The sequence below is a fragment of the Pipistrellus kuhlii genome, unplaced genomic scaffold (genome assembly GCF_014108245.1).
Source record: "Pipistrellus kuhlii isolate mPipKuh1 unplaced genomic scaffold, mPipKuh1.p scaffold_m20_p_158, whole genome shotgun sequence".
NCBI lineage: Eukaryota > Metazoa > Chordata > Mammalia > Chiroptera > Vespertilionidae > Pipistrellus > Pipistrellus kuhlii.
The window spans coordinates 64,121-90,373 of record NW_023425469.1 but is presented as its reverse complement, the minus strand read 5'-3'; the positions used below and the strand labels follow the sequence as shown (position 1 = coordinate 90,373).

The window sequence follows — 26,253 nt, the reverse complement described above, 5'->3', positions numbered from 1 at the left end:
AGCAGGTAAAGGGAGGGTGAGAAAGGGAAATCTGAGAAGGAAGGTGGGTGGGAACACTTTCTAGGAAAGAGGTGCTGCCCAAACTACTGAAGAAGGAAGGTGAAGGCTGTGATAGGGCCTGTGAGGACTCCCAGCAGAGGGTTGGGCAGAACCCATATTGCCAGCAAAGAGTATGCTCCAGGAAGTCTATATGTAGAGAAATATTAGAATTTGAAAAATAAATACCAGGCAAAGTGCTACTGGCATATTTCTCAATTGAGGAAGGGAGATATATGTTCCAGAAACTTTGGTACTCTGGGAAAAGAAAATCCTTAATGTTTACAGTGGCATATAAGGGTATGATGTTATCAAAGTGAGCTATCAACATAAGCTTCTGAAATACTTTAAATATCAGAGTGTGGGGGGGGGGGGGTGGACCCTGAAGGCTGGCATTATGGTCCTCAATTTATGTGAGCAGAGTTTTGAAAAGAGCATGGGCTCTGCAGTCCAATAAGCCTAAGTTCAAATCTCAGCCTTTCACACTTAATTAGCTCTGTGGACACTTGGAGAAGTTATATATACATATATTTGATTTCTGAGAGGAAAGGAGAAGGAGAGAGATAGAAACATCAATGATGAGTGAGAATCATGAATTGGCTGCCTCCTGCATGCCCCCTACTGGGGATCAAACCCGCAACCCTGGCATGTGCCCTGACTGGCAATTGAACCCTGACCTCCTGGTTCATAGGTCAACACTCAACCACTGAACTACACTGGCTGGGCTGGACAAGTTTTTTTCTTAACCTTTCTAAGTCTTATTCTCCTCTTTTAGAAAAGGAAAGAGACGGTCTTTTGATAATTAGTTAACACATGAAACATTTTTTGGGATAAGCAACAAAACCACTTGAATCTCCAAGTCACTGATTGATGTGCATGAGTTTTTTCCTATGGAACCTCACATTTGTTTTGATATAACACTAGAGGCCCAGTGCATGAATTCATGCATGGGTGGGATCCCTCAGGATGGTTTGTGGAGATAGGGCCCAGCTCATGTCCCCAGCCTCACAGCCCTGCAGCACCACCTGACACCCTGCATTGGCCTGGCGCCACCCCCTCACCCAGCCCCACCATCCCTCCTATGGGGCGATGAGTTGGGACTGCCCCCCCCCCAGCTCCCTCAGTGCCTGGGAACTGGGCAGCAGCCCTCCCCCCAATCCCTGCCACCACCGCTAGTCACTGTCTGCAATCAAGCCCCCACTTGTACCTGCTTTGGCCTAGCGCCACCCATTCACCTGCTCCACCATCCCACCATGGTCCCACTCTCATCAGGGCCCATTGGGACCCACAGCACCTCCACTGCCGCCCACAGTGCTAGTCACCCATGCCCACCATGTTCTGCGCCGCCCCATGGTGGTCAACGCACATCATAGTGAGCGGTCTAATGACCCAAGGGGACAATTTTCATATTAGGTTTTTATTATATAGGATAGCAACTCCCCAAAAATTGGCTTATGGAAATAGATCTGGGGGAATGAAGTGGATTATAATAATGGTAACACTTAACATGTTAAGCACCCAGCCTGTTTTGTCTTCTGGATGGAAAGTATAGTGTCAGTCACCGGTGACTGGGCACTTAACGTGTTAAATTTGGGGTAGAGTGGAATTCTACCATTACATACCATACATGGGTCAAATATTGCCCCTCAACATTTGAAGAATGATGAAAGGCTGACTGCACTCACATGGTTAACCTAAAATTTAGATGTTAGTGCTGTTATGGGAACCACAGATTTTTCTGTGTCCTAATGTTTTTATCAAATAGTTAAAAAGTAATTCACACATGAAATGTAATCATATCATACATTTGTTTAAGGTGAATAATATGTTTTTTTAAGGAAAAAGGGGGGAATAATAAAGAATAAAAGTGAAAATGAGAATAAAGCTATGTACCAGCAAGATGTTCTATACCCTGAGCATTATATTTATTTTTTTCAAGTATGCTAATAAAAGCCAAATTGTAATGTATTTGGTGGTCAAAATACATTATTTTGGAGTGGTATATACAAAGAAGGAAATGTTTAGAATTTATAAAGTAGTGTCATTAGAAGCCAACAATTGGGAAGTCATACTTGGCAGCCCATGGATGCAGTCTAGCCTGCAGATTTATTGTTTGGTATACATAAGCATGTGGCTCTGTTGCTAACCTTTAAATATCAGAAGATTTTATATTTAAAAGTGTTTTGTGGAGTTTTGTTAGAAACCTGAGGGCCTGTGAGCATTGTGCTTTCCTCTTCTTCCCTGCCATTCTGGGTTGCTCCTGACAGGTGTGCCGCCCTCTTCCCTTGCTTTTTCTGTTTGCTGGGCTCCTGATAGAGAATAAAGGGATGTGTGCAATAGCATAGAACAAATGAGTGAACTTTTAAATGAACTGTTTTCTAGTAATAAGATCTGGGAAATTATGTCAAACAAATGTTAACACTAAGGATTCTTTTTATGGAAGGGCCTTTACAAAAGCACTTATATTTACATACAAATACTGTTTGCGTATGCTTTTTGCTTCATTGCTAATGTCATTTTCTCATTTTACAGATAGAGACTGTAAAGTACATTAATTAGGTGCCTTGCTCAGACTGTGACTAATGGAGAAAGGCTTGGAAAGCAGTGCTTAGGTCTTTGCATTTAATGCCCTTTCCCATCTCTACTGCTTCAGTGATTTCTAGTATAATTAAAACATGAACTTACATGTTAACTCTTCTTGTCTTAAAGAAACCTTGAAATTAAGATGAAAATAAATATGCACTTCTCTACCTGATATGACTTAGATATAAAATTGTATGCTCTATTAGCCTATTTGGGGGAGGGGGAAATGTCTATACTATATGACATTAGCATAAAAATTTATGCTTTATAGTATTTTTAAAGTTGAAAAAACTCTTGTGAAGTTATACATACATCAGAAAGAATATAGCTCAGTGTATATTCCACAAACTGAACACACCCATATAGTTAACATCCAGATCAAGAGAAAGCACAGTGTTGGCTCCCCAGAAGTTTCCCTTCAACCCCCTTCCATAATTTCCTATCCCTCCTCCCAGGGTGACTATCCCTCCTCCCAGGGTGACCACTAGGCTGACTTCTGATGGCAATCTCTAGGTTTTAAAGCATGTAATATGATCATATTCTTAAGGAAACTGAAACCTTAAGAAGAATGTTTGTTTTTTTATATTTCCCATAAGAAATACAAAAAGCAATGCCCTGGGACAGACCAAAGGCTTCAGCCACCCATGCTGTCTGAAAAATGAAACAAGAACCCTTTTTGTAGGAGCCAGGCCCATTCACTTCTTTACTGTGATCTCAACACATATGCATTTCCACTGACCACTCAAGATTACCTCTTTACTTCTTATGTGGTTCTGGTGATAAGAATGTATTGAGCCCAGCCCATGTGGCTCAGTGGTTGAGTGCTGACCTATGAACCAGAGGTCACAATTTGATTCCTGGGTTACAGGCTCAATCCCCGGTGTAGGGCTTGCAGGAGGCAGCCAATCTCATCATTGATGTTTCTATCTCTCTCGCCCTCTCCCTCTCTGAAATCACCATATATATATATATATATATATACATATATATACACATATATACATCTATATATATGAAAGAATGTATTTAAACTTTATCTTTTCTTTTATAAAATGACTGTATTCTGCCAATCTCTCCTAAATTGTTTCAGTTTGAAGGTAAGTGCTGTATGTGATTTAAAGTAGTTGTCCAGATGTGTGTTGAATAATTTAAAATGTGCTTAATGAGTGCAGTTTTACAGTTGATGTTGTGATTTGTAGTACAAATGTCATTTTCTAAAAGCTTTCTCAAATTTAGAAAATGATGTAGTTCTAACAGTTCATTATCATAGATTTTCATAAAGTTAATGAGTAAAATTGTAGTTCATTATTAAAGAAATGGGTGTTTTATTTATTTATAAAATAATTTAAAGTTCTATGTTTTCTTTTATAATAGCATGATATCCTGTAGTTACATTAATGCCTTAACTAGCACAATTAGAATTGATCCAAATGCTAGATTAGCCAAACTCTGCAAGCAATGAGGACTTTGCTTGAGCGTAGCTCACTGACGCTCCCTCTGGGTATAGTAGAACTAAGTCTGAAATTCTGTCAGGAACACTGTTATTCCTGGTTGACCTTCATTTATATACACTTATGAATACATCTGTTTATGAGAAAAAGTCTTAAATCTAGTAATCTTGCTTCAAATTCCCTTCCAAAGTCAAGCTGTCTCTGATCATTTTAGCTATTCATAATGTACACTTGACTAGGCCTAATATATGTCATTCAGAGGGGAAATCATATAGGAAAAAAGAAAGCCTTAGAAGTTCTTGGTAAATAGTAGCTACCTTGTGTTAACCCTACACAACCTAAACATATCTACCCTGGCACCCTGTTCTCTTCCTGCATGCACTGCCTCATGATTTTTGACTAACCCAAATCAAGCCTTTCCAAAGTGACGTCTGAAACTCTTTTTTAAATATGAAGGCTTCACTTCTGGATTGCTTGTCCTTGGTGGGAATGCTTTTAGGCCACAACTTTAGTGCTGCTGGCCTGCAGATCCCACTTAAATCTGTTACTAAGGAATCAAATATAAACATATCTTTTCCCTAGCCTTAACTCTCTAACATTTTTATTTTTTGTCAGAAGAAAAATGATTTGATTATTAGAAGCATTGTTTTTTTAAAGCATCTACTAAAGATTCTATCAGGCTTATCTTTAGCCAAACAGCCACTAGGAAGTTGACCATGAGAAGGTAGTTAGTGTTAAAGGGATATAAAGGACGTATATGTTCTGAGACAAATAGGGCCAAGATGAAACTCTGTAAAAACGTTCTTTGGAGAAGTGAATGGCATTAATCACTTACTGCTTCTTGTATTTTAGAGGTAATTTTACCTTTAATGAAGTGCATAAATGAAAAGCATAGGGAAAAAATCCAATAAGGAGCTTAATCTCCTGACAAAAAAAATCAATAATATTCCACCCCAAATATGAAACTGCAAAATAAAAAACCTCAATATAGAAATAAAGATAAAACTATATTTTCTGCCTGTCCTTAATAAACATTACATGATTTATTCTCAATCTATCAAATTCATAGACTGTTTTATAATTTGGATTAGTTGGATAGGAATCAGAATAAGTCCTGCCTCAGTTTGGTTTTCCCTTTGCTGTAATAACTAAGAGCAAATCACTTAAACTGCTCATGTCTCTTTATCTTTTTCCTAAAATGTAATTACACTTACCTCTTATGAATAAGTGAATTTTACTTCTGAAATCATTGTAAATCCCTGTTTTGGAAAATGAACATCATGGATATGATTGTTATAATGTGCCAGTAGATAACGTGCCCTCCTCCCCCAGATACAAAGCTTTTTAACTTATTTAGAAGCATTCTTTAGAGACAGCCCTAGTAGCAAATTTAGTTTCCATATTAACCATTTCATAGGTGATAATAAAATTTTTGGAATTCTAGTCATTAAAAATGAAATAGAGCAATAGGCACAAAATCCTTGCTAATATAGTAACTTGATATGCAGCATGGGTTATGCAGAATTTATTTCTTTGACTTCAATATTTGAACTCATATCCATGTGTTCTTTGCGATAATATGAGTTATGACAGCAAAATAAATCTCTGGGTTTTTTTAAAAAGAAAATCTAACTCTTCCTTAATTATCAATTTTGCCATAGAATCGCACACTTCCAGAAGACAAGGCAGAGGATATTAATAAACATCTGGAAGACAAGAAGAAAGCTGTGGGAGACAATAAAAATCTTGTAGATTACCTCAGTGACACCAGCGACAATTCAAATGTTTCTGCAGATGACCTCAGTGACACCAGCGACAATTCAAATGTTCCTACAGGTTACCCAAGTGAAACCAGCGACAACTCAATTGAAAAGGTATTGACAACCAAAGAAAATGTTTAAATCCTGAGATCCTGCCTAAGAGAAAACATATGAGTTCCTTGGTCTCTGCAGAAGACATATTCCAACTTCCTTTGGGAGCAAAACTATTTCTATGAATATCTTTTTTTTCCTGCAAATTTATGAATGAGGCACACTGTTTCTAGCTCTCTTTCTATACTTCTTGCTAGCATTCTGTTCCCTGCAAGAATGGAAATCAAATGATGTGGGCCAGTATAGTACAGTATACTGTTGAGAAATAAATGATGAAGTTCACCACTGGGTCTTTGAAATTATGAAAATACAAAGTTAGAAGCACTGAATTGGTGGCAGATATGGGACGTGTAGGTGCCTGCATACATGTGTTAATTTACACGTATAGGGACAAACTAAAGTTGTTCACAAGAGTGTTTAAGGTTGTAATCAGTTCTGCAGAGGTGCATTCTAGAAGGAATTATTTGTGGGAGGAGAAAGAGGAGGTGTCACTGAGGAAGAAAAAGCCATCCTAAAGATCGATCTAGAGACATCAAAAACATCTCTTCCATTTGGCAGTTTTGCCTGATAATGACACTGCTAGTAGACAAATGATAGTTTTGAAATCATTAATTTGCTAACACTAACCTGGAATAATTTCATTAGATATATAATTCAGAAACCCAAATTGAATGATACTGTATTGATTCATTTTTGTTTTCATTTTTTGGATCTCTTGTATAAAACACTGAGTTAGTCATGCCTTCTCATTTATGAAACACTATTATCATTGGTCTGGGCAAGGCTCCTCTCTCTTTGTTGAAATTTATCCCTTTTTAGCCCCATTTCTCTTCACCCTAACATAGACAACCATTGAATCATGCTTGTCCTTTTATTTGAATCTATACATGTAAAACATGTTTGTTGTTTTGTGTGCATGTATTTTTTATTTACAAGATGGTATTTTGTATAGAGGTATTTTTCTTTTTTTAAATATATGTTTATTGATTTCAGAGAGGAAGGGAGAGGGAGAGAGAGATAGAAACATCAGTGATGAGAGAGAATCATGGATCGGCTGCCTCCTGCACGCCCCACACTGGGGATCAAGCCCGCCACCCTGGCATGTGCCCTGACTGGGAATCAAACCCTGACCTCCTGGTTCATAGGTTGACACTCAACCACCGAGCCACGCTGGCTGGGCGTCATTATCTTTCTTGATTCCTTCTTTTTCCAAATATCCTTCCTCTCATAGAGGAAAAAAAAATGTTTATTAGTTGTTGCTTTTTCTTTCCCCAGAAGGAGGGAAGAATTCTGTTTATAAGGAGCATTTATGAGTTACAGTTAGGATGGTCCCTATAATTCTTTAACATAGAACACATTAAACTCAAATTTGGCATTGTAAGATGCTAAGCTAAATTATATACCAATTAATATTCCTAAATATTCTTTTAGTAGAGTTCTTGAATCATACATTATTTTTTGGATCATATAATTTTAAGCTAAGAGTGACCTAGCAATCACTCAGCATTGTGGCAACAACCCAGCAAAGTGAAGTAATTGTCACATATTTGTGTTAATAGCAGGGGCCGTCTCTGGAACCCTACTTACAAAGCAAGACTAGGTTTTCTAGCACAGAACAAATATGTTTTTTATTATATTGTTTCTTTATTGTTTATAGGACAAAAAAAACAACCAAGAGGAACCGGCCATTTCTGAATACAATGAAAATCCAAAAGGTGTGAGCACATTTGACTTCAAAAGTATGCTTTTAGAAAAGCTAGATCTATAACATACATATATGTGTACATATGTACCTTTGTGGAGTAATTAGTTTACACACATATACTCTATTTTATACTTTTTACTGTCACATGATATATGTGACATGAGCTTATTTGTTCTCATTGATAGCCACCACAGCTTTTTCACATAAAACTAATCATGCTACTCCTAGCTGCTCATATGTCATTTTCAAGTGATTTAGGACAGCCTTTTCACTACCTTTTCTTTTCTTTTCAATCAGTTTTAAGTTAAGCTTTTGCCCCAAATTTCAATTTGTATCTCTGGTGAGCACTGCCAGACTCTATTGCCTATGACCAGGCTGGTCTAGAGCCACAGAAGCCTTCTAGCTTGTCCCCAGATCTCAGACATAAGTCTTTATCTTACCACAGATATCTAAGAGGAATCCTTTTCCAGGTCTAGCTGTTGGTATCAGAGAACAAGTGCCACAGAAGAGAGGAGACCTACATTTTCTACACCCAAATCATCTGTGTTTTTGCCGTATAGCCCCTATGTTACATTTCCATACCATCACATCACAGTGTGCTTTTTACTATGTTCTCATTAAAAATACCTGTCATAATAGTAGATATTTGATCTGAACTTTAGCAGAGAAGAAATAGTTCCCTTGTTACTTTTTTCCTCTAACTTCTTTGGATAGACTAGAAAAGTTTTAGAATATTTTAAGTAAAATGTTAAAATATTTATCATCTCTGAGTATTTTTAGCATATAACCTAAAATGTTAAAAAGAAGTTAAATATAATATTTAAGTAGTTGGTAATATAAATTTAAATAATGCATTGTTTTATGAGTATACTTTAAAGATCATTATTTAACTATATAACATGTGGATTAATTTGGAACACAAAAATAATGTTCATTTGAGTAAAAGGGATTTAATTATAATTTTTTGAAAACATAATTTATATTTTACAAAATTCACTGTTACTTTTGTAGCCTTCTAAACTTTTACAGAACTGATCAGGTCATTCTTGGCTTTTTGCCTTAACTCAACTTTTTTTTTTTTTTTTTTTTTTTTTTTTTTTTTTTTTTTTTTTTTTTTTTTTAGTATATTTTTACTTATTTCAGAGAGAAAGGGAGAGGAAGATAGAAACATCAATGATGAGAGAGAATCACTGATTGGCTGCCTCTTGCATGCCCCCAACTAGGGATAGAGCCTACAACCCAGGCATGTGCCTTTGACTGGAATCGAACCCTGGACTCTTTAGTCCCCAGGCCATTGCTCTATCCAATGAGCCAAACCTGCCAGGGCTTAACTCAACTTTTCAGGAAATGTGCAGTTTGGACCTTTTCCATTACTCCAGTGGTATGGTCTTTTATTATTAACCTATAATTCAGGGTTGATAGAGTTTCACTAAAAGCATCACTTTTCTTTTTCTGATTAATTAGGAAAAAAATTTCTAAATATATTCTATTGTAGGAAACATATGTGAGCTTACAAAGAGCAGATCTGCAGAAATCCTGGAGGATAGTAAATCCACACCAGATAAAGACAGGAAAGTATCGAAGAAGGTAAGTGAAATGAACTTTTCATTTTAATATTAATATTAAGACCAAAGTATTGAATTGCTCCTTCTACTTTTTTATATGGTGATCCACATAATTTAACTTCTTTAATATGAGTTTTTATGCCCAGAAACATGAAGAATTTTAGGTGATGTTTCACATTTTTAACTTGCAAATCTGTTTATTTATTGGACTTTAGATTATGAGTCAAGTAGTTCTTCTAAAATTTAATAGCATATTTTTTAATCATTCTATCCATGCTGATTCATCATACAAGAAAAGATTCATAAAGAAACTTTTTGCTTAAATTATAAGTGCATAATAATCAAGAGAGTAAGACAAAGCCATGAAATAGAAAGGATGAATGAAAAAATAAAGATAGTTGTGTTTAGGAAACATTACAACATACTACTTCAGTCTCTCACGAGATGACTAATACATGTTTTTAAGTTGTTGAAAGTAAGGAATATGTTTCTCCTCCTTGAAAGTAAGTTTCTCTTTTCACTTTCAGAACTTTCTTAATTATGAGACCATATTTCAGGGTAGAAGAAAAAACATGGAAGACAAGAAAAATAAAAGGCCTTGTTAGTTCCCATTCAAACTTCTGGTCTCAGCTTAAATGTAATTTCCATATACAGGCCTTTTATGACCAGCAGCACTTATGTAAATTATTATATCCCATTATTATTATTTTGTCACATAACATTTTCTTGTCCTTCTTAATATTCACCACAATTTGCAATTATATAGTCATTTGTATACCTATTAGCTTTATGCCTCTATCTCCCCACTGGTCTTCAGCTCCATAGGACAGATATAATAATCTACCTTGTTTTCCAGTGTATCCTCATCACTTATCACAGTTTCTGGTATGTGGTAAATACTCAGTAAATATTTTTGGTTGACAATGAGTTTTAAAATATAAGGAAGGAAGAAAGAAGAAAGCTGAAGGTATTAAAACCAGGAACCATACTTAGAGTAGTTAAACAGCCTGTTTTTTGCCAGCTTTGGAGGTATATGCCACTCTGAAATTTCTTTTCAATCATTCCTTTCAGAGTTACTTTAGAAATTTCAAATGCTATTTGGCCATGATGCCCATATTGTTATCTTTTGATAAAAACTAATTTATGACCATTTTTTCTTTATAAAAAATTATTTGATAAACTTGGATTATTATATTGTGACCTGGCTCAAAGGACACTTTGAATTAGCTTTATAATTATAACAGATGCATCATCAGAACATTTGCTCAAGGTTAAAAAACTTTTTAAATTTTCTGTCCAGTAGACCAGGACATTTAACAAGTATTATAATATACTATGCTTCATAGCATTCCTGTGAATACTTTTTCCAATTATGAGAGTTCAGGAAAAGTATCTGAAAAAGAAAATCAAATATGAGGGAGGAAGGTGAAAAGTAAAAGAGTCAGGAGGCATAAAATCATGGGAGGAAAAGTGAAGTGAAGCCACACACACACACACACACACACACAAAAGATTATTGGAAAACATACCTCTGACCAAATGAAAACGCATATTCTAGAATCCATGGTCAGATTTCAGGGACTATTCAGACTCTCCAGTCTTCAGAATTCCCTGTAGGTTGTAGGATTTAGATATACAGTACAGGAGAGAGGACCAAGCCAGGGAAGGAATTCTGTGCGGGAGGCAGAATAATACACACTTGTAGAAGCGGACCAAGCAAGGTGCTCAAGTGCCAGCACTAGTGGATGGGACAAAGGTAAGGTTAGGCCAGGACAAGTGCCAGAATGAAGAATTCAGTCTTCAAGGTTGATTCTGCTTAAATTCTCATTTATACCTAGTAGAAAAATGTATTTCAGTAGATACATATTTCCTTGGCTAAAAGAAAGAAAGAAAGGGTAATGAAAATTATATTAAAAAATCAAGAAGTAATAAGTATATTCCCTACTTAAGGAATATGCTATTATTCTACATATTTATTAAAAGGAAATTATTTGAATGAGATTTTTTTTTCAATCATTCTCACATAACATTTTTATCTACAGTGTCTCTCACCTATTTACATTATCCAAGCCAAACAAACCAAACTGTTTTTAAAACTTGGGAAAAGTAGCTCATTAACACATCCTATATAATAAAAGGCTAAAATTCAGATTGTCCCCTCCACCAGAAGTTCAACCAGGAGTTCGAACAGGGGGCAGGGCCAGCTGGCCAACCACCCTCAGCCCCTTCCCCTGACTGGCCCCACCCCAAATCACCCCCACACACACAACCCCATCAGGGGCAGGGCCAGCCCACCAACTGCCTGTGGCCCCTCCTCCCCCCAGGCTCGATCAGCCCCGATTGGGGCAGGCCAGTCAGACCCCACCCGTGCACAAATAAGTGCACCAGGCCTCTAGTATCAAAATTAACATATGTTTGGGATTTTGTATTCCTTCTTCTTAATTAAGGATAATCTAAAAAAGAAAAAGAAAGAACTGCACTCTTCTGCAAGACAGAATTCACTACTGAATTTTGTTTTCATAATTTTAAATGATTCAGATAGCTAGGTTGGGACCTATGGTTTTCATTGACAGCAGAGATCTTTTGGTAGGTGATTGTTAGATCTAGAAATTACCAAATATTGCTTTTCTAAACTATAGTCAATGCTGATTATTTGGATCCACAGTTAGCCACTCAGAAAACTGTGTCATTGGCTTTTCTTCCACCCTAATAAACTAATTAAAAAAGCAGTAAGTTTTCCAACTATTAAAAATTTATTTTCATTGTGGAATTAGTTCATTCTTATATTTACTTAGCATATATTAATTGGGTATCTCTTATGTCTCAGGCACAAGGCTAGAGACTGCAGATACAGAGGTTAAAGATCCAGTGCCAGTTTGAAGTCAATAGATTGTTTTATTCATTGTCATTCCCATAAATAAAAGTCTGAGATGAGAATTTCTCTATCAAAAGCATGCCTGTATATTTTTGCCTTCCTGGCAACTACCTTTTCTCTGCCATATTCCAGCTAGTTTCTCAAGGAGGAATCATGATTGTGATTGGTAAAAAAAAAAAAAAAAAAAAAAAAAAAAAAAAAAAAAAAAAGGCTTATGAATGCTAAGAATATATATATGGTGTCCCATAAGGATATGATGAAATAATGTTGACTTGTTGAAAATTGTGCACCCCCCCAAATACTATTAAGTGAATATTTCACTTACTGAAATGAATTTTTTGTGTTTTTTCTAGACTTACCTTTTTAAAAGACTGTCACTGATGAGTATGAAAAGTATGCCGAATAATAATGAGCCACTTCCAGAAATAAAATCACTAGGAGATCAAATAGCTTTTAAAAGCAATAAGAAGGATTTCAAACAGAACCACATTGGGCAAAATAATCAGGATACGTCACCCCCAAATACTGAGAAAACATCAAAATCCTGTGTAATACTTTAAATATATATTTGTGTGGTCACCATGCACATTGTAATTTATACTTGAAAAACATGACTTCTTAAGGAATGTTTCTGATAACAAACTTGAAGATATAATTTAATATGTTTTATTTGGTTTGAATAGTATGACCAGTTTTGATATTTATTTATGATAATATTTTTGACAAGCAGTTTCACAGTATGTATATCTCAAACTCTCTAAGTGTTGTAGCCTTAACTGTTCAGTGTTCCATAAAAATATATTTTTATATGTGAAAGTTGAATTAAGAAATTTCACAGTTTAACTAAACAGTTTTACATCTTATAATTTCAAAAGGCAATATTTACAAACTCAAAACACTATAACAGTTTTTAATGTATTTGCAATTTTTAAAAACTGTCAAAATTGTTTTTAATGAGAATATTTTAATAAACAATATCTGGTTGGTTGCACTGTTTAAATAGGTGACTATGAATAAAATTTGGGGGTACTTGGACTTTTCAATTGACAAAATGGATCCAAAAAAACTAATTTTAAAATATTCAAAGCTATAAGATGCTTTTACTTCTAAGTAAAGGAAATTTCTGTATAAATGTAAACAGTACACCTTAATAGAGAAACTGTGTTGAAATTTCTTTGCCTCCCACTCCTTTCTTCAGGGAAGTGATTTGGCATGAAGACATTGCAGATTATATGGATCTGGAGTCTTTGACCACAGATCCCTACCACAGGAGAACCAAACATACCCAGTCTTGCTATTTCAGCTGTTTCTAGCATTGACAGTTGGTTCTAACACACAGTGCTCTGCCACAAGTATAGAAAGGGTAAAGCTATTTAGTCTACACCAATAGAGACATTGCTTTCCTATGCTCACAAATGATGCTTATTTAATGGAGCAAACTACATTCATTGTCCCCATTCTAGCTTCTGAACATTTTCTTCTTCAATCACAGTGACCACTGTGATTGAAGAAGAAAACAAATAAAAAGCAATATCAGTTAAATAAAGAAACATCATCTTTGTGCCTTATGCACAAGGTTAAAGATAAACTTAATAAAATGTTTTGCTATTTCCACTTATAGTAATAGTACAGTATTGAAAAACTACTTTGCCAAAATCTAAACTATATGAGCCAAGTGGAAATAAAGCTCACAAATAGGAATTAGGCCAGTAGTGGTAGGCAGAATTCTAAGATAGCCCCCAAGGTTCCTGCCTGTTGGCATACTTGCCCTGAATAATCCCTTCCCCTTGAGTGTGGGTGAGGGATTATGGAGAGATATCACTTAGGTTACATTATATGAAAGGTTTTACAGATGTAATTAAGTTTCCTAATGTTAACTTTAAGCAAAAGGGAAATAACCCTAGGTAGGCCTAACCTAATCAGGTGAGCCCTTTCAAAGAGACTCTAGAACTCAGAGATGGAAGAAGTCAGAGAAGTAGAGATGCTTTTCTATTGGCCTTGAAGAAACAAACTGCCACAATATGGAGAGGGACATGTGCCAGGGGAAAGTGAGAAGCCTCTAGTATCTGAGGGCCTCCATCCTACAACTGGAAGGCACTGAATTCTGCCAACAACCAATGAGCCTGGAAGAGGAACCCAATCCTTAGATGAGACCACAGCACTGGCTGAAGTCTTATGAGGCCTTGAACAGAGGACCCAGTTAATCAGTTCCCAGGCTCCTGGCCCATGAATACTGTAGTTTTAATCCACCAAGTTTATGGTAATTGTCATGTAGCAATATAAATTAATACCAGTCTTATTCTGTTGAAGGGATTCTCCATATGGTGGCTTCCTTTATTAAAAAGAGTCAATAGAATCTAATAGCAAGACAAGTATCAGAAAATTAGGGAAGTGATATCCCATCACTTTTGACATACTGTTTTAGAAGCAAGTCACAGGCCCCTCTCACACTCAAGATGAGGGCATGACACAAGGATATGAAGACTGGGAGGCAAGGATCACAGGGGCCATTTTAGAGCCTACTTGCCATACTACTCGTTTGGCTGTTCATTATAAAGGAGAAAAGGAAGGATTAAGTCAAAGCACTTGGAAGAGATGAACATAAGACAAACAAACTGACAAAGTATCCCTGTTTTGTCAGAGGTGTCAGAACAATTCAGATTTTTAATAAGGTGGTTCATTGAGGATCAACACAGTCATTTTTCGTGGTACTTTTATAAATACTTTTATAAAAACCATTATAAATAACATTATACCAGCCATCTTCCCTTGGAGTAATGATTAGATTATATTTATTTTCCAATTTTGGTTTCATATTTGGCTTTTACATTGAAATACTGAACACTTCCTACATGCCAGATATTATACCAGAAACTAAGAAAATAGAAGTCACAGTATAGTGAAGTAAAATAAAACACATCATCATTTAGAGATGTTAGGGTAATTTAAAAACCTAAGTTTCCTAATAGGATGAAAAGGAGATCAGTGAACACTAAACACACAAACAAACAAAAAATAACTAACATTTAAGAACCCAAGAAGAAAAGATTGTTGATAGAATTAAATTATCAATTTAAACTAGTTTCAAAAATAAAAGCTACATTAATAACCTTATAGTTTTAATAAAAATTGAAATGGTTACTTTAATCCCTAAACTATTCCCCTTCTATTCTTTGTCATTAATTTCTTTTCCTATAGTACTGTTTCTTTGGATATTTTTTTACTGACCTTTTTGGGAGCTGAAAACAGAATCTCTTGAACATTAGAGGGTCATTGATATTGTTCAGATTATGATGGACCAAATGTTATAGATATTAATTTACAGAATGCCAGTAGTGATAGGATTTTAGTCTTATGAAATAGTATTCAATCCCATATTGAAATATTAAAAATAAAGGAAATATTGGTATTCATTAAGACCTTCCTTTGTATGAAGAAGAAACTGTACAATTCTGAAAAGGTTCTTACATTTCCTAGGGCTTCTGTAACAGAGGACCACACACTGGGATACTTAAAAACAATAAAAATGTATTGTCTCACAGTTCTGTAGGCCAGCACTCCAAAATAAATGTATTGGCAGGGCCTTACTCCCTCTGAAGGCACTGGGATGTGCCATACCTCTCTACTGCTTCTGGTAGCCTCAGGCATTCTTTGGCTTATCGATACAGGATATCACTCCAACCTGTGTCCTCATATGGCATTCTCCTTATGTTTCTTCACATTGTCTTCTTTCTGTGCGTGTCTGTCGCCATTTCTAAATTTTCTTTTTTTTAAATAAGGATACAAATCATATCTGATTAGAACCCACCTTAATGATCTCATTTTAATTTATATCCTTAATGGCCCTGTTTGCAAACAATATGGCATTCTGAAGTACTGAGGGAGATTAAAAATGGTGGCAGAGTAAGTGGATGCTACATAGACTTGCTCCCAGGAACAAACTGGAATTACAACTAAAAGACAGAAGAACTCCCTGAATAATCAATGGAAAACTCACAGGAGAGAGCCCTGATCACCAAGGACTAAAAGTGGAGATCACATAGAGACTGGTAGGAGGGGTGGAAGCATGAAAGGGCTGGCTGGGTACTCAGTCAGCAACCGAAGTCCCAGAGAGATATCTCAGCTGTGGAGCGTTGCCACTGAGAACTCTGAGGTCTAATCCCCAAGCTCGGCCCCCAGCAGAGAGCACCAAAACTGAGAAGGGTATCCAATAACATCTGGCTGTGAAAAGCAGCAGGGGTGCTGTCTGCTAGGGAGAGACAGCTGGAAATTAAGGCACCTTCTTTACGGGCCAATGCACAAAATTCCCTGTGCAGCCACCCACCTTGTGCTCTGGCAGAGGAAGGGCAGAGTGGACTGGAGCTGTGTGAGCATAAGCCAGGACTGAGGACTTGGAGGTTAGAGCTCAGAAGGCAGACACCCCAAGTTTCCTGGGCTGAGTCATTCCTTAATGCAGCAGAGGACATCTTTCCCAAACAGATATTGGCTAAAGAGGTGACCTTGCCTGGAGGGAAGACAGTTGACACACCCTATTGGAAAACATCTTGCCCTAAGGCCACTTAAGAGACTAAAAATAGCCTCCAGGCAGAAGCAACTGCCACATCCTATTGAAAACAACTTTCACTATACCTGTGGATGATTGCCAGGGGGCAATTCAAGTTGAAATCCTATCAGTCCGTAAGAAGAGGCAGTCTCTGGAGGCTTTAAGACTTTGCCTGATCTAATTAGTCAGAAAGAGCATTTTACACTGTCCTGCACTAGAGATTGAGAGTCATAGAGGATCTGCCTAATACATAGTCACAAACCCAAACAGCCAAAATGAGGAGACAAAGAAACAACTCCCAAATGGAAGAACTAGAGAATTATTCAGAAGAAGAGATAAATGAAGCAGAAATAAGCAATTTATCTTAAACAGAGTTCAGAGTAATGATGGTAAAGATGCTCAACAGCTTAAAGTACTGGGGATTAGGACTTTTAACATATTTTAGAGAAAACACAACCCTAAAATAATATTTTAGTAAGAATGTAAGAGACTAGACTCTAAAAGTTGAGATTATTTTGTGTGATCTGTAGCTCTCAAACTGAAGCACTGTAATGGTGAGAATCATTTTCTAGCTGTTAAGTTGAGAGTGAAAAATGGGATAAGTTATATTCAATGTGTGTGTTTTCTGAGTACCTTGCAATGCCCATTCTATTGACCACATCCAATTTATCATATGTGCTAATACATATGGTACACATGTTATTGGTATGGGTAATATTTTTATATACTTTAAAATATATTTTATAGGATGAAACTCCTAAGTTACAAAAGGAGATGGTTCTATTGTATTACAAATTTCCTTAACCAGTTTCATCTTACACAATCATGGCTCCCCAGGCCTATCACCAAAAAAGGTACTGAATGTTTTTAAGTTAACAAAATACAATCAGCCAAATTAGCTATGAAAATCTACTAAATACAGACTCTGACTTGGTAATAGCCTATAAAACACACACACATACTTATATACATTTGCAGACACATATATACCTGTGCACACATTATAGTGAAAATCATCCCAGATCCAGAATTAAGTCTGATAAACCACTGTGGCACTTACTTGTATATCTTGGCTTTATATACCTGAGAAGTTTTCACTGAACACACAGAGTTTAAGAGTTTTGTTTTACTTTTTAAAGACAGTTTTTGCTTTCTCTGTGGTTATTCATGGATATGAATATATCATTTTTCTAGGTCATATGGCTTATGTTGAGATATATAAATATACAGAAGTGGCAGTAATTCGTGATAATGAGGTGTATATTGATGCAGACACTTTCTCAAATGGAAGCAGTCAACAAAAGACTGTAAACTTGAATTTCCCCATTCTGCACATTAGAATCTTGCCTACAACCAACAAGCAGAAACACATAACACATGGAGGAAGCATTTCACTCAGGACTTTATGAAGACAACATAGACATTTATTGAGAATCATAAATGTACATATTATATGGTTAAAGCATGATTATATATAATTATAACATTAGTATTTAAAAATAATTTATGCACCACGCACTGTTCAAAATGCTTTCTTTTTATTTAAACATTTCATCTTCAAAATAAGACTATAATAGATTTAGTATCCCCATTTTCAGGTATAGTAATGAGTCACAGAGAAAATAAACTTGCATAAGAACACACAGCTTATAAGTATGATGTCTGACTTTATAAAAACTGTGTTCTTAACTACTACACTTTAAATTGTGTAGAGCACTGTAACTAATTTTCTACATTCATTTTCTTCTTTTTCTGTCTGAAGAATTGATGAATATTCATAGCTAGGTGTGGCTAAGAAAATGATCTTTTTTATCTTGTTTTGATGTACTTTACTCCAATTCTATATAATAAAGAGGTAATATGCAAACTGATCATCACTCCAACACATAAGATGGCCACCCCCATGTGGACACAAGATGGCCACCACAAGATGGCCTGCAGGGGAGGGCAGTTGGGGGGGATCAGGCCTGCAGGGGAGGGCAATTGGGGGGGACCAAGCCAGCAGAGGAGAGCAGTTAGGGGTAACCAGCTCAGCAGGAGAGGGAAGTTAGGGGCATTCGTGCTGGAAGGGGAGCAGTTTAGGCATTGATCAGGCTGGCAGGGGAGTGTTTAGGGGGTGATCAGGCTGGCAGGCAGAAGCAGTTAGGGGCAATCAGGAAGGCAGGCAGGTGAGCGGTTGGGAGCCAGCAGTCCTAGATTGTGAGAGGGATGTATTAGATTGGAGAGGGTGCAGGCTGGGCTGAGGGACACACACACACACACACCCTGCATGAATTTCGTGCACTAGGCTTCTAGTTCTTTTATAAGTCTTATTCTGGTCACATTATTTCCTTTGAGATCTATATTAAATTAGGCTACATGTATTAACTTTGTACTGTGTCAACTTAGCTAACCTGTAACTATGTTTCCCAGAATTTCCTTCCTTTTGTGGTTCTAGTATCTGGTTGGCAACAAGAGATTTTAAAAGGTGAAAATGATCTGAAGGTTAGTGTTAGGTGCTAGGCGACACTGCAGAATGTACACATTGCTGATGACATGTTTGCTTATCCATTAGCACGGGATAGCAGCTGGGCCCACAGATTGTTATCTTTGGAGGTTTCTGTTTGTCCTTTCTTTCACATCATGTTCAGCTTTTCTGACTGCTAGCCCTGCTACCTACAGTGACTTAAGGCTTACCACCATATGCAGTAACAACAGCTCCCATAAACTCATAGAGAGAAAATTGAAGAGGAAGGAATACATCCCAACTCATTCTATAAGGCCAACAATCTTACTCTGATAGAAAAAGCTATTACACACAAACATATGTTTTAGAGAAAACACAATTCAACCCATAATAGTTTTAGTAAGAATGAAAGAGATTAGACTCTAAAAGTTGAGATTTACTTTATGTTAATTCCCTTCATGAACATAGATATAATTTTTTTTACATTTTTAGATCGAATCAAACAATAAATTGCATATCTATAATAATAAAAGCATAATATGCTAATTAGACCAGACACCCTTCCAGAACTCCTTCTGGATGATCTTCCAGACGAAGCCAGGGCTGCAAGGAAAGCACAGTTTCTGGGTACCAGAGGGAAGCCAGTGCTGGCAACGAAGGGAAAGAAGGCCTACTCTTGTGTGAATTTCATGAATCGGTCCTCTAGTCCTAACTTATAAAGAGCCAGGGTACATCATGACCTAAACGACCAAATGGAGAGGAGACTGCATGGGGCGACCAGGACAGCAGGAGGGGCAGTGAAGGATGACCAAATGGCTGAGCCATGGGCCCTGGCTGGGGTGCAGCAGCAGAAGGGAGCTCTGGGCCCCAGCTGGAGCGTGGCAGAAAGTTGAGTTTTCTGTGATTGGGGTTTATGGCTGACTTTCAAACCTGAGGCCCATAGCTTCCTGTGGCCACCGCCCCCAGCTGGGGCTCAGAACTCCCTCCAGAGCTCCCTATTACTGCCTGAGTAGGCGTGTGTGGTAGGAGGTGGGAGGCAGGAGGTAGGAGGAGGGAGGTGGAGCATCAGTCTGGGTTCCACCTACCACTTGCGAGGTAGGAGTCAGTCTGGGGAAACTTTCTCATACTTGCTTGGTGCTGAGACTGGATGCATCTGAGCTCATGGCAGGCTCCATGGAGGTTCCTGGTGGCAGAGGGTGCAGAGCCAGAATGTGAGCATGTGGGTGTGTGCATGAGCGTGGACCCCAGTGATACACAAGCACTCACATGCCCACATCCACACAGGGCCCTTGACCAAGCCACCCATGCCTCACTGGACTTCACCCTCCAGCCTGGATCCTTCTGGTCCTGTGCTTGGTGGCCTGTCCCAGCCTAAGGTTTCTCAGTAACACAGCATTCAGGATTCGGGAGTCAACTGGGAGCAACAGTGCAGTCTCCTTACCACACGCTGTCCCTGCCTGCCCACCTGAGAAAAGGGACAGGGAAGGGACAGGGAAGGGCGCTGAGGGCTCTTACTGCTCAGGGTTGGCAGGTAAGCAGCCAAAGGGGACACAGCCAATCTGCCGCACCCCACCCCACGCCCGCCCAGGGCTAGCCCTGCCTCGTGTGCCCTGTTCCATCCCCGGAGCCTAGGGGGCAGCTGGGAGGGTCCCTACTGCTCTTCCACCTATTTGGGAAACTTTGCTTTTCCAGCTCTGTCCTCATGGGAGAGCTATAGAGGTGCCAGATCCCTTTCCTTTCTTCCTTCAAAAGAGCCCTTAAAAAGTGCGCAGACAGCTATGCCCGGAAGGGGTCGCTCAAGTTCAGCAAGAGTTTGTGATTTGCCGAAGGCACATTGAAGAGTTTTCTATTACCCCATTTATGGGAGTGTAATCTTATTTAAAACCAATGGACTAAACAAACAGAAGCACTTCCTAAAAAGTCAATTTGGAAATGTGTATCACAATTCATGTGAATGAGCTTTGGGCCAGGAGTTCCATGTCTGTGAATGTGTCCTAACAGTCAAATAAGCAATTTTGTTTACTGTAGTTGTTGATGCCAGGGGAAACCGAAAACAGCCTGCCCCACAATAAAGGACTAGTGAAGTAAACCATAGTAACGTCAAACAGTCAGGGATAACACTGTAGCCATTAAAAACTATGTCTGTACATCCAGATCCTTGACATGAAAAGAAGGCCATAGCCAAATATTAAAGTGGAGGGCAGGCGAAACTCAGAAGAGGGCATGTATATTTATATGAATGTGTATTTTATATGCCAGGGAAATAACAGTTTTAAAAGCAGTGATTCTTCCTGAGCTCTGCAATTGTGAGTGTTAGAAAATTGTGTTTCAAGTGTGACAGGTGTCCTTTGATTTCCCATACACACAGACATCCTTGCCTGTGGGACAGCCTGGGCCTTAGCCGCACCTGCCCCTCTCTGCTATGCCAATGGCCCAATCAGATGTTCCCTTTTATAGGGCTGGTTTCCTTTCTCCTTTGCCCAAACCATGTCTTTCCAACAAAAGAATATTAACCAAGCAATCCTAACAAGTTTTGTTGCCAACTGCAACTTATGCCCTTTTACGCAGATGTTGCTTACAAGCCTACCAGGTTGTATTTCAAAACTTTTATTTTTCTGCAACTTGACCATTTTTAATTAGCTTAAAATATTCTGGAGTATTTTAAATACATACAGAAAAGTAGAAAATAATATGACAAATACTTATCTATACTAATAAAAGTGTAACATGCTTCCCTAACTGGTTTGGCTCAGTGGATAGAGCATCGACCTGTATTGAAAGGTCCCAGGTTTGATTCTGATCAAGGGCATGTACCTTGGTTGCAGGCACATCCCCAGTAGGAGATGTACAGGAGACAGCTGACCGATGTTTCTCACTATCCCTCTCCCTTCCTCTCTGTAAAAAAAAAAAAATCAATAAAATATATTTTAAACATTTTTAAAAATGGTAAAATGCTAATTAATCTGGACATCATTCTGGACATCCTTTTGGAAAAAGCCAAGATGGTGGGGGCCGAGACAGAGGCCGTTAGGAGTGACCAGGCTGTCAGAAGAAGGCAGTTAGGAGTGACCAGGAAAGCAGATAGGTGAGTGGTTAGGAACCATCGGTTCCAGATTATAAGAGGTATGACATCCCCTGAGGGGTCCCAAAATGGAGAAGGTGCAGGCTGGGCTGAAGGACCTCTCCCCTCACTGTGCATGAATTCCGTGCACCGGGCCACTAGTCTTACATAATAATAGATAAACATATAAATTGACCATAGCTCTGCTATGCCCACAGTCAATTAGAGTGAGTATATAAATTAACCCAACAATGATGGAGGGTTAATTTGCATATACAGGTGTAGAGCGGCTGGGAGGGGCAGGACGCCTGCTATGAGGGAGCGGTGGGGCAGTGGAGGGAGCTACAGGAGTGGTGCTCCAGACAAAAGTGAGGACTTGCCAGCTTCCAGGCAGTGGGGAGTGAAGCCAAGGAAAGGAAGGCCTATTCTTGCATGAATATCGTGCAATGGGCCTCTAGTATATATATAAAAGCCCAAGAAACCATTACAGTGGAATGACTGGTCACTATGATGTGCACTGGCCACCAGAGGATAAACACTCAATGCAGGAGTTGGCTCCTGGTGGTCAGTTTACTCCCAACGGGGAAGCGCTGCTCAACCAGAAGCTGGGCTCACAGCTGGCAAGTACAGCTGCCACTGGGGGAGCCTCCCCTGGCTCCAGGGCAGCACTACAGAGCGGTGGCAGCAGGAGCAGTAGGCCAGGATGAGCATGAGCAGTGCGACACCTGGCCCAATTTGGGCTACTCCCTGGCCACCTTCCTCTTGTCACACTGCTAAATCCCCAGAGGGGTCCCAGGCTGCGAGAGGGATGTCCAACTGCTGGCTTAGACCCGATCCTAGTGTCTTTCTCTGTAGAAGGTAGTCAGTCTGAACAACTCAGTGACTCAGGGAAGCACAGAGAACTCAGGGTAAGCCTGCCTCCATGCTTGACTCACTCACTTGATGGTGTTCACAGGAGAGAAGGTGGTGGCCCAGCCCATGCATATGCAGCAGCTGCTGAAGTTCAAGCACCAGGCTGCACAGCAGCAGAAGGCCACTGAGCCACAAGCCGGCAGTCAGACATCCCCTGAGGGTCCTGGACTGTGAGATGGCACAAGCCGGGCTGAGGGACACATATTTTTGTGCACAAATTTTTGTGCACCAAGCCTCTAATAAAGTAAAATATTAACTTTATCATAGGAATAAATGACTAAATGGAGCCCTAGCTGGTTTGGCTCAGTGGATAGAGTGTCAGCCTGTGGACTGAAGAGTCCCAGGTTAGATTTCAGTCAAGGGTGTATGCCCAGGTTGTGGGCTAATCCCCAGTAGAGGGCATTCAGGAAGCAGCCAATCAATGATTCTCCTTCATCATTGATGTTTTTTTCTCTCTCTCTCCCTTTCTCTCTAAAATAAATTTTTAAAAATCACCAAATGGGATTTATCATAGGAATAAAAACCAGTTTTAACATTCAAAATTAAATCAATGTATTTTACCATATTAACTGACCTAAGAAAAATTATATAATAATATCAAAAGAAAAGGTATTTGACAAAATTCAACATCCATGCCTGGTAAAATTTTTTAGCAAACTGAGACTATGAATAAACTTTTTCAACTCAATAAAGAACATTTTTTTACAAAAGAACTGCAGTTGATATCATACTTAATGGTGAATGACTGAATGTTTTCCTCTAAGATTATGGTGTCTACTGTTGCCACTCCTATTCAATATTGTGCTAAAGTTCTATCAGTGCAATCAGGCAATTAAAGGAAATAAAATGTATTTCGATTGGAAAGAAAAAAAATTATAGTGTCTGGAGATGAAATGATTGTCTAAATATAAAATTCAATGAATTCTAAAAAAAATAATTAAACTACTGAGTTCTCTATACTATGTATTATACAAACAATTGAAATATAGTACCATTTGTAATAGCATTGAAAATATTGAATATTTAGAGATAAATACAACAAAAGTTCTTCAAGATCTGAATATCAAAAACAATAGAATGTTGAGAGAAATTAAAGTTCATGGATCAGCTTCAATACTATTAAAATACTGATTATTCCCAAACTAATTTATATATTAAACTCAACCCAAATCAAAATCTCAGTAGGATTTTTAAGCAGACATTAACAGACTAATTCTAAAATGAATATGAAAATACAAAGGACCCAGAAGAGAGGGGAAAAAAACTTTGAAAAAGAATAACATATATGGGGGAATAACACTCCTTGACCTCAAGATTTATTAAAAACTTACATTAATGAAGACACTGCAGTACTGGCATTGAGGTAAACAAACAGATAAATGAAACAGAATAGAAAGTCCAGAAAGAGGCCCAGACATATAAGGTCAATTGATTTCTGACAAAGGTGCAAAAGCAATGCAGTGGAGAAAAAAACAGTCATTTCAATAAATGGTGTTGTAACAATTATGCATTCATATGCCAATTAAAAAACAAACAAACAAACAAAAAAAAACTTGGGCCTTAACCAGTTTGGCTCAGTGGATAGAGCGTCAGCCTGTGGGCTGAAGGGTCCAGGGTTCGATTCCAGTCAAGAGCATGTACCTTGGTTGCAGGCACATTCCCAGTGTGGGGTGTGCAGGAGGCAGCTGATCAATGTTTCTCTTTCATCAATGTTTCTAACTCTCTATCCCTCTCCCGTGCTCTCTTTAAAAAATCAATAAAATATATTTTTTAAAAGAAAAAAACTTGGATGCAAACAACATAAAATATAAACAATAATTCAAAATTTCTTTTGATAATAAATAACAAATTTTGAATTCACTAATGTAGGGGAGGACTTAAGTATTTGATAATTAGTAAATGTCTGTGCCATATAGTCTTTTGGAAAATTTATTAAAAATTATGTTTCCATGAGTGATTGCTCAAAGTTTACTTAGAATCCTGGGATGTAGCAACTATATTACTAGTCAGGTTTGCCCTAACACTCTGCAAAAAGCCCATTGCTTTTATCGTGCAACTCTGGAAATAGGATCACATTTTCTGTGGTGTGGCTCTGTTTCTCTGTCTAGTGAAAATTGAGTTTTCTGCTTCTATGGTTTCTGTTCCACATTGGTGAAAGAGGAGATTTTATACAAGTTATGCTTTGGCAGGAAAAAAATTTCTAGATTGGATTTAAGATGAAAATGGTTCCTTAGCCTTATGGAAACATAAATACCATGACATTTCCTGTCTTACACTATAAATATTCCAGTGTCTGCAGTGGCTTCTCTTGGCTGCAGAACTCTGTTTAAATATTTCATGTCCACGAATATTTGGACTCTGAAAACACACAAAGTTTGAATTTTATTCATATTTTCATATTATTAACATGAATTTCTTAGACATGTCAGATCAGTTTTATCATAAAGTATTGGAAATTATATCATTCAGGTTCACACCAAGATGCTGCAACATAGACCCACTATTAATAGGCTGATTCAAGGTATGTGTTTCTCAGATCACAATTCAAAACTATGTTGTCCAAGATTAATGAAGTTGCTGTACAATCCTCAATAGGGCCCTTTCATTTATTACACGGCTCATCATGGCTTAAGTCCAGATCTTATAATTAACCAGCCAAGGGAAAGGCTCGGGAGAGCACATCAACCTTTCATTGTAGGGAGACAAATTGAAAATAACATGCACTACTTCTGTTTACATCCAATGACCAGAACTTAGTCTTATGACTACACCAAATTACAAGAAATGCCGAAATATTATCCAGATCTGGGATTTTAAGTGCCTAGCTAAAGTCTGGTAGCTCTATTGTTAAAGAGACTGAATATTTGTGGAAAGTGAGTTGGGTTTTAGGAGTGCACAATATTGGCAGGAAAGTAGAAGAAAAATATTTGTAAACAAGCAAAAGAAGGGCAGCTTTGGTTGGGGGTGGAGTGCACAGGAAATGGGCACTATTGGAACAGTCAAGGTACTGATGTCGATTTAAAAAAATAAAAACTCCAACCATTTTGTGATTTTTCTGTCTCTTGTTCTAGGTTAAAGTCCAAATGACCAAGAAAAGGTGCCTGCCTTACACTGTTTTGGAGAAGTAGAAATAATTAGATGGATGTTACTTCCTGAAACCAATTGGATAGCCAGAGATGGAGAGCAAGCAATTTGAATTTCTCAT

At 37.9% G+C, this 26,253-nt stretch overlaps 1 protein-coding gene across 5 annotated transcripts in view; it reads left to right on the top strand.

Annotated features, from left to right (window-relative positions):
* Nucleotides 1-13,256, top strand: part of RPGR (retinitis pigmentosa GTPase regulator) — a 61,258-nt gene extending 48,002 nt beyond the window's left edge. For 2 of the 5 annotated variants that reach the window (XM_036439486.2, XM_036439484.2), the window contains 5 exons: nucleotides 5,732-5,813; nucleotides 5,853-5,944; nucleotides 7,599-7,656; nucleotides 9,142-9,233; nucleotides 12,440-13,256. In XM_036439486.2, coding sequence (XP_036295379.1) covers nucleotides 5,732-5,813; nucleotides 5,853-5,944; nucleotides 7,599-7,656; nucleotides 9,142-9,233; nucleotides 12,440-12,646 — 531 coding nt within the window. In that variant the 3' untranslated portion in view covers nucleotides 12,647-13,256. Of the gene's footprint in view, nucleotides 1-5,731; nucleotides 5,945-7,598; nucleotides 7,657-9,141; nucleotides 9,234-12,439 lie in introns of all 5 variants that reach the window. The other 3 variants (XM_036439485.2, XM_036439483.2, XM_045582261.1) reach the window with 2 other exon arrangements.
* Nucleotides 13,257-26,253: the final 12,997 nt, after the last annotated feature.